Raw genomic sequence first — 17,353 nt, forward strand, 5'->3', positions numbered from 1 at the left:
CCCTTCCCTATCACTCCTGCATACAGAAAGGGTAGGATGAAGACTCCTACCCTCTCATTTGGTGTTTTGAGCTACTACATCCATAAGTATAGGTCAAGTTCATCAAATTGTAGTAATTTACACTTGTTTCCTTTATCAAATTCTTTTTATCTTCCTCTACTTGAGTTCTAAGGAGCTCTGGTAGGATAGTGGTTACGAATTGGACTGCTAATCTCGCAGTTAAAAGTTCGAAACTACCAGCTGTCCCGCAGGAGAAAGATGAGGCTTTCTGCCCCCGTAAAGCTTTATTGCGTCGGAAATCCTGTAGAGGGTTGCAATGAGTCAGAACCGACTCTATGGCATATAACAACAACAACAGGTCGAGTTCTGATTATCAAACCATTGAGGCTAGGTCAAATGGATACTATCTGCAAGTTTGGACATTCTTATTCATCTCCCCTCACTTCATATCAGCTGGATGCTCCACTCTCAGCTCTAGCCCTCCGTGGCTATGTTCTTGTCCATGGGCTCAGGAGACCCCAGGTTTCACCATACTTCAGACCAACCAGCCCTTCCTCTTCTCTTATCTACTGGTCGACAGGAGTCTATGGCAGTTCTACTATCTTTTAATTAAAAATTTCCGTCAACTTTTTGAAACCTCCTGTCTACCTAAAGTAAAGCACAAACTAATTTCTCAGGAATTTTGCATGCTGTACAGTTTGAAAATTATTTAAGATTCTTTATACTGATAAAAAATGAACACGTTAAAATTTATTTAATTCATAATTAATAATAACTGAAGACACCAGTACGGTGTCACACCCAGATAAAGGAGAAGGCAAAGAAATGCAAATGTATATGAAGTAAAGGACTATTGAAATGAATGTACAAATAAATGGAAGCTGTTTTTTTTAGGGGTTTTTTGTTTTCCTAGTGGGAGAAAATTAAGTTAATTGAATGAACCTTTACCAAACAGAGACTGTATTTTCATGTCTATAGAAGATGAGAATTGTTTAGCAGTATCTGCACACATTGAGCTCTGGTAGCGTAGTGGTTATGGAACCTCAGGGACAGAAGTTCGAAACTACCAGCTGTTCCGTGGGAGAAAGATGAGGGTTTCTGCTCCTATCAAGATTTTCAGCCTTGGAATATCCTATACAGGGTCGCTATGAGTTGGAACCGACTCCACAGCACATAACAACAATCTTCGTGTCATTAGACAAGAATTGTTTTCCATTACTATCACTTCTGTATAACTTAGTGTTGTAAAATAGCTCAATGGCAATGAAAGGCTGCACTCACATAATTTGGAATGGTGTGTTCCTGATTCATAGTGTTCCATTGAAATAAATATTATTCCCAATACTGCCCTCTTTTGATTAAAACTTAATCTCAAAAAAAGAAATTAATCTTGGTCACAAAATAAAGCTGATCTTATTAGGCTTGCTGTGATTACTAACATGTATGCAGCAAAAGTGTTACACATTTGCTCTCATAAATTAAGTATAAGTAATCTTAGATTTTACTTTTAAAAGCTTTTGTTGTTTGCCAAACTGAGCCTAGGGAGTCAAGTTCAAGAAACTCTTTCCATGTTTTATATTAGTCTCTTTGCTATGGGAACTGAATCTCATATTTTTATAATGATTTTTATTCTATCCCATTTATATCTTGAATTGTATGCAAAAAATAAAACTTTAAAAACAATTGTAGAAATGTATACTTAGCATGGTTTGATACTTATTTTAATTTTAGATTGAAAATATCAGGAGGAAGCATAATTATCTGCCTTTCATTATGGAATTGCTAAAGACTTTAGCCGAGCACCAGCAGCTAATACCACTAGTAGAAAAGGTATGTATTTTCCAGAAACATGAATTTTTTTGTTTAACATATATAAAAAAATTTTAAACTTACTTATTTGCTTTTGCCTGTTGTTTTATACTTTAGATGAGAGTTAGATCACTAGAAGTATTGTAAGATAACAATAAAGGATTGTGCCACTGTTTTATATGTCCAGAATTCTGATTGTCAGAAACTTAAGATTGTATTGTTGCCCGGTGGTTAAACACTTGGCCGTTAATTAAAGGTCTTCGGTTCGGACCCTCCAGTGCTTCCTTAGGAGAAAAAAGTGGCCATTCCTGTGGCATTGCTCTGATTTGGTATTAAAAGTGCGTAACTTTTTCTTTTTGGTTATATTAAAATAAAATTTAGAATACTATTCTCTCTGTAAGTTGAAAATGTTAATGTTAATATTGGAAATAGATTTTTTTCCATTTTTAATAGAGAAAAGTTATGACTTGAACTCATAAAAGTTTGAACTAGAATGGACATTGAGGAGAAAAAAGAAAACGAAAAGGAAACAAATTTGAAAAACCCAAAAAATCCTAGCCTGGAGCAAGAAATGGCTTTTTTAATTCCTAGTTTAGTATCCTTTCCACTGAATGAAAAATCAGATTTCTAAGATTGCTTTTGATCCATAAGTGACATTTAATAAATCATTTGCTGAATTCATGAAATGTAGTTACATCATTTTTAAGTTTTGTGCTATAAATCAGTATTTCTCAGAGTGACCCTCACTGGATACTCTAAATTACATGTTACCTGGCCCCTCTCCAGAGATTCTGATATAGGGATATGGAATATTTAATAAATTCTTCCAGTGATTCTAATGTAGCTGGGTTGTATTTCACATTTTAAGAAACACGTTGAGAAGTTACTACATTACTTTGATAAAATACCACAATGGTAGGTATTTATTTATTTTTTTTTACTAATTTTAAAGCTTACTATGCAAAGTTACATTTCAACCCAGCTGTTTCATGTTATCATAAAATTTTAATAGTATATATGAATTAATGAGATTTCTGTATGTATCTTATTACATGGACACTAAAATAGTTTTGTCCTGACTTCTAGTATTTAAAGTTCAGATGAACAATGAATGCCTTGTGGTTCTTGAAATGCTTGGGTAGCAGAGTAACTAGACATGATGTTCTTTGTATAAAACACTGTGAAATATTTCTATGTTGAAAATATTAAACATAATAATATAGAATGTTGTGTTAATAAATCATATGGCATTTCTTAACAGATTTTAAGTATAAATAAATGTTATTAGGGACAAGACAAATGTATATATTTTAAATGTATAAATTTTGCTCTAAAATTGGTCTGTAAATACTGTTTATTTCAGTGACAATATGTTATTGCTGTTGAGTGCTGTCAAATTGGTTCCTACTTGTAAACGACATAGTACGGGTTTCTTAGGAGTGGCTGGTGTTAGAACTGCTGATCTTGTGGTTAGCAGTCTTGTGCTTATCCTACAGCCACACCAGGATCCCCAGGTTTTTGTGAGACCATACATAGTGAACAATAGCTTTTGAGCATTTGCATCTGAACTGAATTTCTTTAATTCATATTATTTGGACACAAGGTGGCAGTATATGAATGCTTAGTTATAGTGGAATGGTCTGCTCTTGTTTGTATTTGTTTTACTGAGAAGGGATAGTTGGCGATCTTTTAGCTTTGCCTATTTTTTGAAATTGTTTTTACAATTAATGTTAATATCAACATTATTGAGATACGTTTATTTCTTGAATATATACAATATCTGCTCCTAGGAGGAGAAAGTGAGGGAGAGGCTTAGGTTTATATAGAATAGGTAATTTCTCCTCCAGGTCAATAATTAGTTGTTAATTGAGTGGACTCCAACTCATGTTGAGCCCATGTGTGTCACAATAAAACTGTGCTCCATAGGATTTTTAGTGATCAACTTTTCAGAAATAGTATCCAGGCCTTTGTTCTCCTGCGTCAACTTGAATCCAAGTTTTTCGTTAGCAGCTGAGTATGTGTTAACTGTTTACACCACCCAGGGACATAAATAACTTAATGTTATTTTTAGTTGCTGTTGAATTAGTGGTATCCTCATATATACAGAGTAGAACTGTTCCATTGGGTTTTCAAGTCGGTGACTAGGATTACCAGGTTTTACTGTCAAGGAGGAGTCCTGGTGTGGTGCTGTGGGTTAATGCGCCAGATTGCAAAGCCATTTGAACTGCAAGGTCGGTGGTTCAAGCTCACCAGGTACTCCTCGGAAACCCTATTCAGGCTCACTATGGTCAGAGCTGACTCGACGACACTTAACAACACCACTTCCAAGGAGCCTCTGGGTAGATTTGAATGTGGACCTCTAGGTTAGTAGTCTAGCATTTGAACATTTGTACCATCTAGGGACTAAATAGCTTTTTTGCTGTTAAATGCTGTTGAGTCGATTCCAACTCATAGTGACCCTGTTATTATTGTTGTTGTGTAGGGTTTCTGGGGAGAGACTGGTGGGTTTGAACTGTTTACCTTGTGGTTGGTAGTCCAGTACTTATCCAATAGCACCACACCAGGACTTTAGTCATTTTAAATTTTACATCCATGAGATTTAAAATCTGTACTTGTAATTAAAATATTTATTTTTTGTTTGTCTTTTGGAAAAAAAAGTATTGATATATCATGTTCTGCTGATAATGCAAATGTTAGAATATAAAGCAGGTTGTAAAAACTGCTAGAATATATGTACAAATATTTAAGATTAGGTTTTATAGTTATACATAGGTTGAAGGGTTTAATAATGATAGAAGTATTACTACTTTACTCTTAAATAATGAACAGAAATTCAGAAATGGATTATTGAATTGGAATCATTATTTTTAAGGGATAGTAAAATAAAGAAACAAAATGTGAAAGAAGTGGAAGGATCCACGCAGTAAAGTAAAGGTGACTTCTATAGGCAGTGCCAAGCTTATACAAGATCAGACTTCTGAGCATTTGAAGCAATTGATGGCATGGAAGTATTTCAGCCATAGAAATTTTCTCATTTTGCAGAAAAATGAAGTGTGAGGACTTTGATTCTCCCAAATTAATTAGTTTTTAGGTCAAAGTAGATCTCTTATAAATGGTTTTGTTATATGATACTTCTGTTCTTATCTGATGTGTTAAGTGTACATTATAAAAAAAGGTAAACTAAAAATATATAATTATAAAACTTTATACGCTATATTCAAAATCTGTTTCTTAAAATATAAAATAAAATCAGCTAGGTTAAGATTCTATTTATCAAATTTTTATGTATTCAGATATATTTTATAATTTAATTTCATCCTTTAAATCTGTTTTTATTGTCTTTCCTGAGCTTTTTATAACCACCAATTATTATTATAAGCTGTTGGTGAATTCACCACCAACTCATGCCAACCCAATACTCAATGGAATGGAAGGAACACTGACTGGTATTAAGCTATTCCCATAGTTGATTACCAGTTGGATCCTTAAGGTTATCATTGGATAATTTTTCAGAAGTAGTTCATCAGGCCTTCATTCTTAGTCCATCTTAATAGGGAGACTTCACTGAAACCTGGTCAGCTTCAGAACCTACCAAAAGGGAAAATCATAGATTCTTTTGCTGTGGGGTTCCAAAGCAACTTCACAATACTGAATTTTGTCCCTAGTTTACTAAGACATTATGATTCAATTGGTAATAAATAACTTTCAGCAGTAACCTTTTGTATCCCTTAATAGAAATTAGGTAGAACAATAGTTAAATTATTTACAAAATATGTACATTAATATCTATGATCACAGAATTATCTAGACATGAGTCAGTAATTTTCAGTTGCTCACTGGAATGCTACTAAGAAAGAAAGTTTTTTTTGTTTTTGTTTTTTTAAATAAATGTAGAACAGAATAGCCTTTGGATTTAGTTGTGTTACTTATTAAGGTAGTACTTGTGGGCAAGTTATTTACTTTCTTAGAGCCTCGTTTCCTCATCTGTAAATTGATAACTAAATGTATTTCATATCCTTGAGGAATAAATGAAATAATGTCTATAAAGTACATAGTAATTACTCAATGGCGGTAATTATTTTTTAACTTATTTAATGCATCTCTTAATTTTACTCTTGGTTTTACAGGTTAATGAATGTATGGATACTCTCTGTATTATGTGTTTGATAATTAATTACATTATGTTATCATGTTACATCATAGACCAGTAAAAACATTCTTGTTTAAACATGTTACATATATCTAGAGATCAATAAGTAAAGTACATGTTTCATTTTAGTTAGGTCAAATCAAATTGTATTTTCATGATTAAAAAACAGAAAAGTTCTTTTTTAGCATTAACCTGTGAGATATTGTAGATATACTAAATTATAAATTTTGCTTGCAGTGTTGATTTACCATATTATATATTTGTTCTTAATATATTAACCCTAAGGCACAGCTCTTAATTTCATCATATTGTTATATAGTAATTGTATTACCTAATGCATTATACAAATATTATAATTGTTCTAATTATCCTATTTCTTATTGATTGTATAATAGCAAAAGTCCAATTTACTAGTTTCTTTCTGATTCAAGTGTCATAAAAGAACAGTGTACTTTAGTACTCTAAATCTTGCTTTTCAAAGGGGTCAAAGGAACGGCATCACCTGGGAATGCAATAGGAATTCAGAATTTCGGGCATTTTACGAAATCAGTGTACATTTGAGCAGGATTCCCAGGTTATTATATATACTGAAAGGTACTGTTGTAGGACATGTATCTTTTGACCTCTGATTGAAGTTTTGCTAGTTGTATGATATTGGTTGAGGTCAGTAATAATCTGTGAGGTTTGGTTTCCTCATCTGGAAAAGAGTGAAAATATAACTAGCATTAAAGCTTGTACAATTTTCATAAAACTCAAATAATGTGGAAAAATGCTTTTTAAATATAAATAAGCTCACCACAGTAATGGAAATATTTCATTACTGGTATAATAACAGGCATGTAGACCAATGATATAAAATTGAAAATACAAAAATAAATCCACACATTTATGGTTAGCTGATTTTTTGACAAGGGTACTAAGTCCATTCAAAGTGGGAAATAAGTATCTCTTCAGTAAACGGTGCTGGGGAAATGGGATTTCCACATCCAGAAGAACGAATCAAGATCTGTGCTTCACACCAGTCCCAAAAACCATTTCAAAATGGATCAAGCATCTAAATGTGAAAAGTAAACCCAATAACATTCTTAGAGAGAAAAAACGGCTGTGGGACCTAGTTTTTAATGATGGATTATCAGATATGACAGCCCTTAGATTAAATAATTTTGTTCATCGAAGAATTTAATTAACAAAAAGTGAAAAGACAACATATAGATTGGAAGAAAAATTTGGGAACCATGTATCCATCCAGTGTTCATCTGTCAAAATTGTCACACTCTGGTGGCTTGTGTGTTGCTGTGATGATGGAAGCTATGTCACTGGTATTTTAAATGACAGGTGGGTTACCCTGTCAGGATAGGCTTCAGCTGAACTTCAAGATTAAGACAGATTTGGAAGAAGGAGAGGGAGAGATGGAATGCTTCCAAATGTTTAGCCATTGAAAACTTTATGAATGGCAACGAAACACTGTTAGGTAGCACCAAAATACTGAATATTGAAACATGATGAATAGCACCAGAATATTGTCAAAAATAATGCCAGAAGATGAGCCTCTTGGTTTGGAAGGCACAATGCCATTGGGGAAGAGCTACCTCCCCAAAGTACAGTTGACCATGGTGATGACAATGGACTTAAACCCTTGGGACCTTAATTTGCTGAAGGGGCACAACTGAAAATTAGGAGAAACAACTGTAAACATCAGTTAATAAACAGAGAATGAATTGTATGAATCTCTGAAAATTGGAAGTTGCCAAAACTGAAATGGAATGCATAAACATTGATAATCCTAGGCATTACAAAATAGGCATTAGTGATCTGAAATGGACTGGTATTGGCCATTTTGAATCTGAGGATCACATGGTTTACTATGCCGGAAATGAAAAATTGAAGAGGAATGGCATCAAATTCATCATCAAAAAGAAGATCTAGTTTGAAGTATAATACTGTCTGTGATAGGGTAATATTCACCTGCCTACATACAAGGAAGACCAGTTAATACCACTATTATTCAAATTTATACACCATCTATTAAATCCAGTGTTGATGAAATTGAAGATTGTACCAACTTCTTCAATCTGAAATTGATCAAATAAGAAATCAAGGTGCATTAATAATTACTGGTGATTGGAATACAAAGGTTGGAAACAAAGAGGAAGGATCAGTCATTGGAAAATAATGGCCTTGGTGGTAGAAGTGATGCTGGAGATTGCATGATAGAACTTCTGTTTTTTTTTTTTTTTTTTTGATAAGCACAAAACACACAGAAAATATATATTCATTTAAGCAACCAAACAGTAAAGGGTACATTTGTAAGTCAGCTTCCTGCTCTCTAGCACACAGCCTTTCTGCATGGGTCTAGAGTCCTCAGATGCTCTATGTCTCGAAGCCATTACCTCTACTTCTGTTTCTGGGGCCACTGCTTCTCTGGTTAGGATCACATGCTCTACTCATGCTCTTCCCTCTTGATGGCCCTAGGGTCCTCTGTTCCTGGAATGAAAAATAAGCTACTCCCCTCTTTTTGTTCCACATCTTCTACCTTTACATCACATCTCTAATGTAAAGAAAACAAAAATCCTCACTGCTGAACCAATACAAAATATCCATATAAATGGAGAGAAGATTGAAAGTTGTCAAAGATTTCATTTTTGCTCTGATCAACCATCAACACTCATGGAAGCAGCAGACAAGAAATCAAATAACATTTTGCTTTAGGCAGATCTGCTAGCAGCACAAGACCTCTTTAAAGTGTTCAAGAGCAAAGATGTCAGTTTGAAGACTAAGGTGTGCCTGACACAAACCATGGTATTTTCAGTAACCTCATATGCATGCGAAAGCTGGACAATGAATAAAGAAGACCATGTAAGAATTAATACATTTGATTTATGGTGTTGGAGGAGAATATTAAAAGTACCATGGACTGCCAAAAGAACAGACTGATCTGTGTTGGAAGAAGTACAGCCAGAGTGCTCCTTGAAGGCCAGGATGGCCAGACTTTGTCCCTCATACTTCTGACATATTGCCAGGATGGACTAGTTACTGGAGGAAAATAATCATGTTTGGTAAAGTGGAGAGTCGGAGAAAAAGAGGAAGACCCCCAACAAAATGGATTGGCATAGTGGCAGCAGCAATGGCTTCGAATGTAGCAAAGATTGTGAGGTTGTTATAGGACCAGGCAGTGTTTCATACTGTTGTTCATAGGTTCTCTATGAGTCGGTACTGACTCGATGGGCACCTAACTATTACAACTACTACTACCTTTACAATTGTGATAATCAGTTAGTCATGATAACAATTACTCAATATTGAATCAAAAGAATCTTAGCCCAATCCTCTCATATCTCCTTTTACCAAACCGATCTAGACAAGAGGTAAATTGTTCAGCTGGCATTCTACCCTATTCCCCTCACTCTGAAACTTAGCACATTCTTGAAAACTTGTAAGCCAGCCGTGAGTAACATTGTTATGTTAACCTTATTTGAACCATAACTCCAATATTCAGAAGCCTAAGTAGTATCTTTTTTACCCTGTATTTGCTGAGAAATGGGCAGATATATAAATATGTTTTTTGAAAATTCATGAATGTGTATGAATATGGAATAAAGATATATATTTTAATTACAATGATAAAAATACACTTCAACTTCAGATAAGAAAGAACTGTAAAGTAAACATAGTTTTTTTCTCAGTAAGACTAAAGCATAGCTATATAATTGCCCAGGAATACCATGGTGGTGGTGGTGGTGGTGGTGGTGGTGGTGGTGGTGGTAGTAGTAGTGGTGATGTGCCATGGAGTCGGTTCCAACCCATAGTGACCCTGCATAGGATTTCTGAGGCTGTAAATCTTTGCAGGAGCAGAAAGCCTCATCTTTCCCCAATGGAATGGCTGGTAGCTTCAAACTGCTGACCTTGAGGTTAACAGCCCAACTCTTAACCAGTATACTACCAGAGTTCCTTAGTGGTACCATATCTTTATACATATAATGCACATCTTATGTGGTTTTTGTAAGTTCAACAATCCGCTCTTATTAGTTTCCGATGCACATATGCATGTGCATATTATCTGCATGGGTGGTTTATATGCAAAAATATGGTAATTTATTATAATGTTCAAATGATAAAATATGCTTTAGTTTTCTTATACATAGTTCATTTGAAGTCCTTTGGCTTAGACATACACATTTTATCTTAATAGCATTTAAACGGACTTTTCTGATTTTATAACCTAACACTCACTATCTCATTTCTAGGCAAAAGAGAAACAGAATGCAAAGAAAGCTCAGGAAACAAAATGAAGAGGATGCTTTGGGATATATATACAGTTCTGATTCTGCACTTACTTTCATGGAAACCATTACAAACTTTGAACAACATCCTAAATGGCCCAATGCACGTTTGACAATAGCACCAGTCTGTCTTGTCTTCAATGCATGGATTCATAAACTTTTTCCTACTTGCATCATGTGCATGTAGTGTATTTTAAATAAAAGTGATGTTAAGAGTTGTTTGCTCAAATTCTATTATTTGACATTGTATCTGAGAATTCCTGTTGGTTCTTTGGATATATAACTGATGTAATAACCCAAAAAAAAGGCACAAATGGCATTCTCTACCTGTAATTGTTCTAATTAACCTTTTGATCATTTAGTTCAGTTAAACTCTGGAAAATGTGTACGTGTAAGGAGCTGAATCTCTCACTTCTTCTCATCATTAATTTTGGGAAAACCATCTCTATCTTTGATATTTAAATGTTATGGGATTTTAAAGCTGAATTTTGTTTATCTTCTATACTAATTATTTGAAAAAGTATGATTTTTAAAGCAGCTCATTTGAAAAGGACAAAAGTTTAATTTCTAGTGATTTTCATGCTGCCAATAGAAAAGGTAATGAGTGTCCTGGTTTTATTTTAGCCAACTTTCTTAAAATGTTTGGGGTTATTTACTTATTTATTATGGAATTGTTTCATGAAGATGTAACTATTATGCTTCCAACCAAAATTCTAGATTCAGAACAAATTGTGCAGATATTGTTACTCTCAGTTTCACATTGTTTTGCAATCTGTTACACTGTGTCTTTATAAAAATATTATTTAGAGAGGTTTGGCAGTTCAGGCTACCTGCTTTGAAAACTAGATGAGGGAATCATTCTGTCTCAGTTTGAACAAAATTAGCACAGCTCAAGTTTCTAAAAATCATGTCCAGGTTACACACAATGGAGTTTATTACTGGTTTTGGTAATTGCTGTGTTTTGTTTCTTTGTTGTATAAAACAGTATTGTATTCTTGCTTCTAATCTTTTCCAAATCAAAGTTTAAAGAAAATTTCGTAAGTGTTTTTTTCATAAAGGAAACTACCCCCCCTTTTTTTAATTTAATAAGGATGTTTCTGAAGTTAATACATGACTTTTTAACATTTTATTACGGCAAATCTTAAGCATGAATTTTTAAGGGTTGTTTAAAAGCTTACTACATTGTGGTGGTATTGAATGACTTAGAGCTAATATGAAAAAACCTATTGAGAAACTGAATAGAAAAAGTAATGAAATGCTTTCCCTGTTTACATACTTTCAACTGATGTTAAGGAAGATTTTTTGTTTGTTTGTTTTTCAGCTATTTTCAGAAATTTAATTTGCTCTGGCTACAGTAGTAATTATGGGGTATTTCAAAACCATGATACAGTTTTTAGAAAATGGTTTCTAAGGATTATTTAAGGTACATCTAAATCCCCTTAATTTATTTCAGTGTTACTTTTATGCCCTCTTTTATAGAGGCTTCTGTTTTGTAAAGCAATTCAAAGAGTAAATAATCCTTAAGAGAAGTGTTGTTGTTTAGTGCCATGGAGTCGGTTCCAACTCATAACTACCCTCCATTGGGTTTCCAAGGAGCAGCTGGTAGATTTGAAATGCCGACCTTCCAGTTTAAACCATCCTTGTGGTCCATTGCTTATTCTACAGCACTAATACCAGTAATCAAGATACTATGGTATAAAGATCAACACATAAATCAATGAACTAAAGGAAAGAGCCTTAATGAAAAAGAGCGCCCAGCAGTAGATCTGCATTTGTATAGTCACTTAATTTTCAACAGTGGTGGTAGAGCAATTCAACATGAAAAGAAAATGTTTTGAAGAAATGGAGTGAGAACAATAGAATATGGAAAATAATGAACATTGACCCCTTCATACCATGCACAAAAATGAATTTGATGTGGATCATAAACCTAAATGAAGGTAAAATACAAAGCTTTTTAGAGGAAAATGCAAATTATCTTTGTGATTTTGGGGTAGCCAAAGGTTTTTTAGGTCAAAGAAAGCAATAATCATGAAAAAAATGATTTAAACTTAGAAATCATCAAAATTTAAAACTTATCATTGACAGACACTTATTAAGAGTCAACAGTATCAAACTGCTTATTTAAGACATAGCTTTATTAACCATGTCAATAGAGGTATGGATTTTTTTCTTATCTAATTCTAATAAATCTTGATAGAATTTCCATAGCTTATATGGTTTATTTTATATGCTGCTCCTTTGATGATTGTAAATGCATTGTTAACGCCATATGGTTGTTTCTGCCAGTAAATAAAGAAGTATGACTTGACCTTGTCTGGGTCCTGTGTACTGTCAGTTTGAAATTAAGGCATGAAGCTTGTTAGTTGCCTTTGAGTTGATTTCAATGCAAAACTTGCTGATAGAAACTGGAGGAATAAAGAGCAACCTAGAAATAAGAAATGCTAGTTATGTGGGAAGTCTCCTTTATTAATTTATCTTTTGTTGTTGTTGTTGTTAAGTGCTGTCGAGTCGGTTCCGACCCATAGCGACCCTGTACAGGGTTTCCGAGGGTGTAAATCTTTACGGGAGTAGAAAGCCTCATCTTTCTCCCGCGGAGCGGCTGGTAGTTTTGAACCGCTGACCCTAAGGTTCGCAGCCCAATTCGTAACCACTACGCTACCAGAGCTCCTTTATCTTTATCTTTAGCCTTTTCTAAAATCTCATTTAATGATTGAGCAAGTGATTCACTTTTATACCTTTAAAAATAGCTAGTCAATTCTAAAAGATGCACTTTTGCTATTATAAACAATGAAATGCTTGCCATCAGTGGGGGCACTGTCTAGTGTCTCCTCCTGTTTAGTTTTCCAAGACAGTTACCCTTTTACTAGCAGTCAGCTCACATGTGCCTCAGCATGGACATATGTTTGTGTTGGGATCGTATACTTTTGCTACTCCTTTATTGCATACTTTGAGTATATTGTGTGTTAGATACAAATTAATCTCTTTAGAGTATTTTTGTGTTTGCCTATAACATTCTGAATGTATTCACAAATTTTTTTTCCCAATAGTACGATTTTGGGGTATTTTGGGGGGAGAGGGGGAAGGCTTTTAAGGTTTTCCCCTAAAAAATAAAACTAGAGAAAATAGGTAAGTTAAACACAAATTAAAATTACCCATAGGACTGCCATCAGGGACAATCAGGATGACCACATTAACATTTCAGTGTAATTAGTGATCCTTTTTGTTCTGTTTGTATGTACGTTTTTGCTCACCCATACTTCAAAGTGGGTTTATGTAGTGTATATTACTTGGTAACTTAGTGATACATAATTTTTCATTTTATGTCAGTAATGAGTTGCAGGAATCACACTGTTTTAAGAGGGATGGGGATTGATATTGGGAGTTTCAAAACTATTTGTTGTTAAGTGCCGTTGAGTCGGTTCTGACCCATAGCGACCCTATATAGGGTTTCCGAGGAGCAGCTGGTGAACTTGAACCACCAGTCTTGTGGTTCAGACTGACTTTGCAGTTGAACACATTAGAGTGCCACACCAGGACTTTTTAAAGAACTGCTTAGTTCTTTAAAAAGTCATTGCAGGATTTGGAGGCATGGGTTCAAGTTTACATCTCCAGAAATGATTCCCAGAAAAACATGTTATGTCTTCAACAGTTCTAGAGCCAGTCCACCATTGGAATTCTCTCGTTTTGAAAATGCTGCCATAGCTATGTTCCAGAAATGAGGAAATTGACGGAGTACCTGTTAACACACAGTGACTACACTGGAATGAACTAAAATCATGAGGCTTTCTGCTCACGTAAAAATTTACAGCCTTGGAAACTCTGTTACAGGGTTGCTAAGAGTTGGAACCGACTCCAGGGCACATCACCATGGCCAAATATGTCACCCTCCAAATAGCTGAAGCAACAGAGCTTAAAACATGAACGTTGCTGTAAGGAAGTCTGGGAAATTCATTCTTCAGTTTCTAGTCTGTGCAGCAATGGGAGGCATACAAGGAGTTTGGAATGAATGCTGAGTGCAAGCCTACTGGTCACACATTAGTACAATTTCCTAAAATTATCCAGGTATAATCGCTATTAATGCACTGTTAATGTGTCAGACTGCAAAGCCATTTGAACTGCAAGGTTCAAGTTCACCAGCTGCTCCTTGGGAAACCCTATACAGGGCCGCTATGGGTTGGAACCGACTCAGTGACACTTAACAACGTTTTGATACATCTTTCTAGAGAATGCCTATGTTTATGCAGAGGCATTTTTCTTTGTATGAAAAATGAGATTATGCAATTAAGTATTTGCTCTTTCCCACCACATCTTTTTTTTGTGTATATAGATAGATAGATAGATAGATAGATAGATAGATAGATAGATAGATAGATAGTTTCTTGTGTTGCTTCATGGATTTTTTTTTTTTTTTTAAGTTTTTATTGTGAACTGAGTGATTAGTTTACATGGGGGAACATCAGTTTTACACTCATTGTTTCATTGCAATGATTACAGTCTCCTCTGCATCATCATTCAACAGTATTTGTTTCTATTTTTGTTTTTGTTGAGGGGATGGAGGAGGGGATGGACACAAAATCACTGGGGAATATATAATCATTTAAACAAAGGACACATTCTGCAAGTCTGCCTCCTTGCCATCAGCACCTGGCCACCAGCACATAGCCTTTCTCTTTCCCTGAGTCTAGAGTCCTCAGCTGCTCTCTCCATGCTCTCATTTCTGTCTCCATCTCTGGTGTCACTGCTTCTCTGGATGGTGTCCCACATTCTGCTCATGCTCTTCTCCTTTGATGGTCCTAGCGTCTTCTCTTCCTGGTCTGGAAGATTAACTAATACCACTTTTTTGTTATAAAACTTCTACCTTTACAGTTGTGATAGTTTCTGTTAGTCATGATAATAATTAATCACTGTTCAATCATAAGAATCTTATCCCCATCTCTTTTCACCAGACTCATCTAAACAAGGTGAAAACTATTCAGTGGGGATTCTACCTTTCCCTCCACACTCTGAAACTAAACTCCATCTTAAAAACTTGTAAACAAGTCACTTCATGCCTTTATAGCCCCTCCCATTTTAGGTAGCCAATGTCTAAGTTGCCTGTCCTTATCAACCCTGTATACAGAGTGGATAGGATTGATATGGATGCGATGACTCTTTCCCTCTCAGTTGGTATTTTGAGCTACTATATCTGTAAGTATAGGTCAAGTTCATCAAATTGTAGCAATTTACACATTTCTTTTATCAAAAAAAAAAAAGGATTTTTTTTTTCCTTTTATCTTCCCTGGTCGAGTTCTCAGCATCAAGTGATTGAAGCCAGGTCAAATACATACTATCCACAAGTTTGGGTGTTCTTGTGTGTCTTCCCTCACTTCACATCAGCTGGATGATGTGAAGTGAGGGAAGACTCTTCAACTCTAGCCCTCTGTGGCTATGTCCACAGGTCTCTCCACACTTTGGACCAACCAACCCCTCATCTTCTCTCTCATCTCCAGGTTGACAGGAGTCTATGGAACATGGTTGAACTCAGCCCATGTCTTCATTTCTGTCTTTCCCCCTCTTCCACTCACCAGGAAACCAATGTGGTCACCAGCAAGTTTACATGCCTGCTCTTGTGTTCCCTTTGAGTTTCCATTTTGGAAGGAAATTTGTTTAGAAGGGGCTTGATTACTTGCCTTGATGGTTCCCCAGCAAACAACTTGCTTGTTCTTGTAGTAGCCAATCAGACTGTCATTTTTGTTTTAGATTTTTCCTGCTGGTTGTATATATGCTTTCATCACATCTCTTCTTAAAGGTTGCTTGACATTCTATTATATCGATGTGCTCTAATGTATTTAGCAAGCTCCTGGTAAGGAGTAAAGCATAGAAATGGACAAACTGGATAGCCTAATTGTGACGCACGATTTTATTATTCTGAAGTAATGTAAATTATTACGTCAGACATGTTCTTTAATTTCCTCTTTTAACACAGTTATTAATTGGCCTAAATACAATGACAAATGCAAGGATGAAGATTCATGTTTTCTATCACACCTAATAAGGAGCTCTGGTAGCATAGTGGTTATGAATCAGGCTGTGAACCTCAAGGTCAGCAGTTTGAAACTACCAGCAGTTCTGCAGGAGAAAGATAAGGTGTTCTGCTCCCTAAATATTTACAGCCTTGGAAACTCTGTGCAGGGCCACTATAAGGTGGAACCGGCTCCACAGTACTTAACAACAAACACACCTAATATATTGCGGTTTTGACTTGATTATATTACTTGAAAATGAATTTATTCAACAGATAATCTGACTTGTTCTAGTTGCTGGAGATAGAGTGGTGAACAAGAGAGAGCCCCTGTTCTCATAGTAAGGCAGACATAAACAAGTGTATATTGTGATTTTTTTAGGGAAAAGTAACAACTGTTAAGAAAAACAAAGCAGGGTCAAAGGAAGGAGGTGAGGTTTGACAGGACAATCAACGAAAGATCCTTTAAAAAATAATGTAAGCAGAACCCTATATGAAGGAAATTTCCCTCTGTCATAGTGCATCAGTCCCTTCATAGATAATTACTACTGACAGAACCAAACTTGTAATAATTCAAAATATTAATTTGGGTGTCAATTTGAAAATAGTTCGAATAGAAATCAAACATTGACACCCAAGTAAACTTTCATAAACCATGTGTCATGGATTGAATTGTGGCCACCAAGATGTGATCGATGAATTGGTTGCAAAGGGATTAGTATTATGCAAATTTATATTTTAAAACAATGGAATGCCCCCTCCAGTTTATGATTAAAGATCCTAATCATTCCATTTAAACTAAAACAAAATGTAAGCATTAAAGCTAACACAACGAAATTTCTTTAAAAAAAAAAAAAGGCATGTTCTTTAAATAGGCAGCTTACAGAAGAAATGAAAATAACTGCTAACTTTGTGTTGTTGTTGTTAGGTGCAATCCAGTTGGTACCGACTCATAGTGACCTTATGCACAGCAGAATGAAACACTGCCTGATCCTGGGCCAACCTCACTATCATTGCCACACTTGCCAATCCATCTTGCTGGGGGTCTTCCTCTATTTCTCTGACCCTACACTTTGTTGTTGTTGTTGTTAAGTGCCGTCGAGTCGGTTC

At 35.2% G+C, this 17,353-nt stretch overlaps 1 protein-coding gene across 1 annotated transcript in view; it reads left to right on the forward strand.

Moving 5' to 3' along the window:
* The window catches only part of UCHL5 (ubiquitin carboxyl-terminal hydrolase L5), an 84,057-nt gene extending 73,809 nt beyond the window's left edge, over positions 1 to 10,248 (forward strand). The window contains exons 10-11 of the mRNA XM_006834183.1: positions 1,732 to 1,830; positions 10,204 to 10,248. Coding sequence (XP_006834246.1) covers positions 1,732 to 1,830; positions 10,204 to 10,248 — 144 coding nt within the window. The remainder of the gene's footprint in view (positions 1 to 1,731; positions 1,831 to 10,203) is intronic.
* Positions 10,249 to 17,353: the final 7,105 nt, after the last annotated feature.

The sequence above is a fragment of the Chrysochloris asiatica genome, unplaced genomic scaffold (assembly GCF_000296735.1).
Source record: "Chrysochloris asiatica unplaced genomic scaffold, ChrAsi1.0 scaffold00009, whole genome shotgun sequence".
Taxonomy (NCBI): domain Eukaryota; kingdom Metazoa; phylum Chordata; class Mammalia; order Afrosoricida; family Chrysochloridae; genus Chrysochloris; species Chrysochloris asiatica.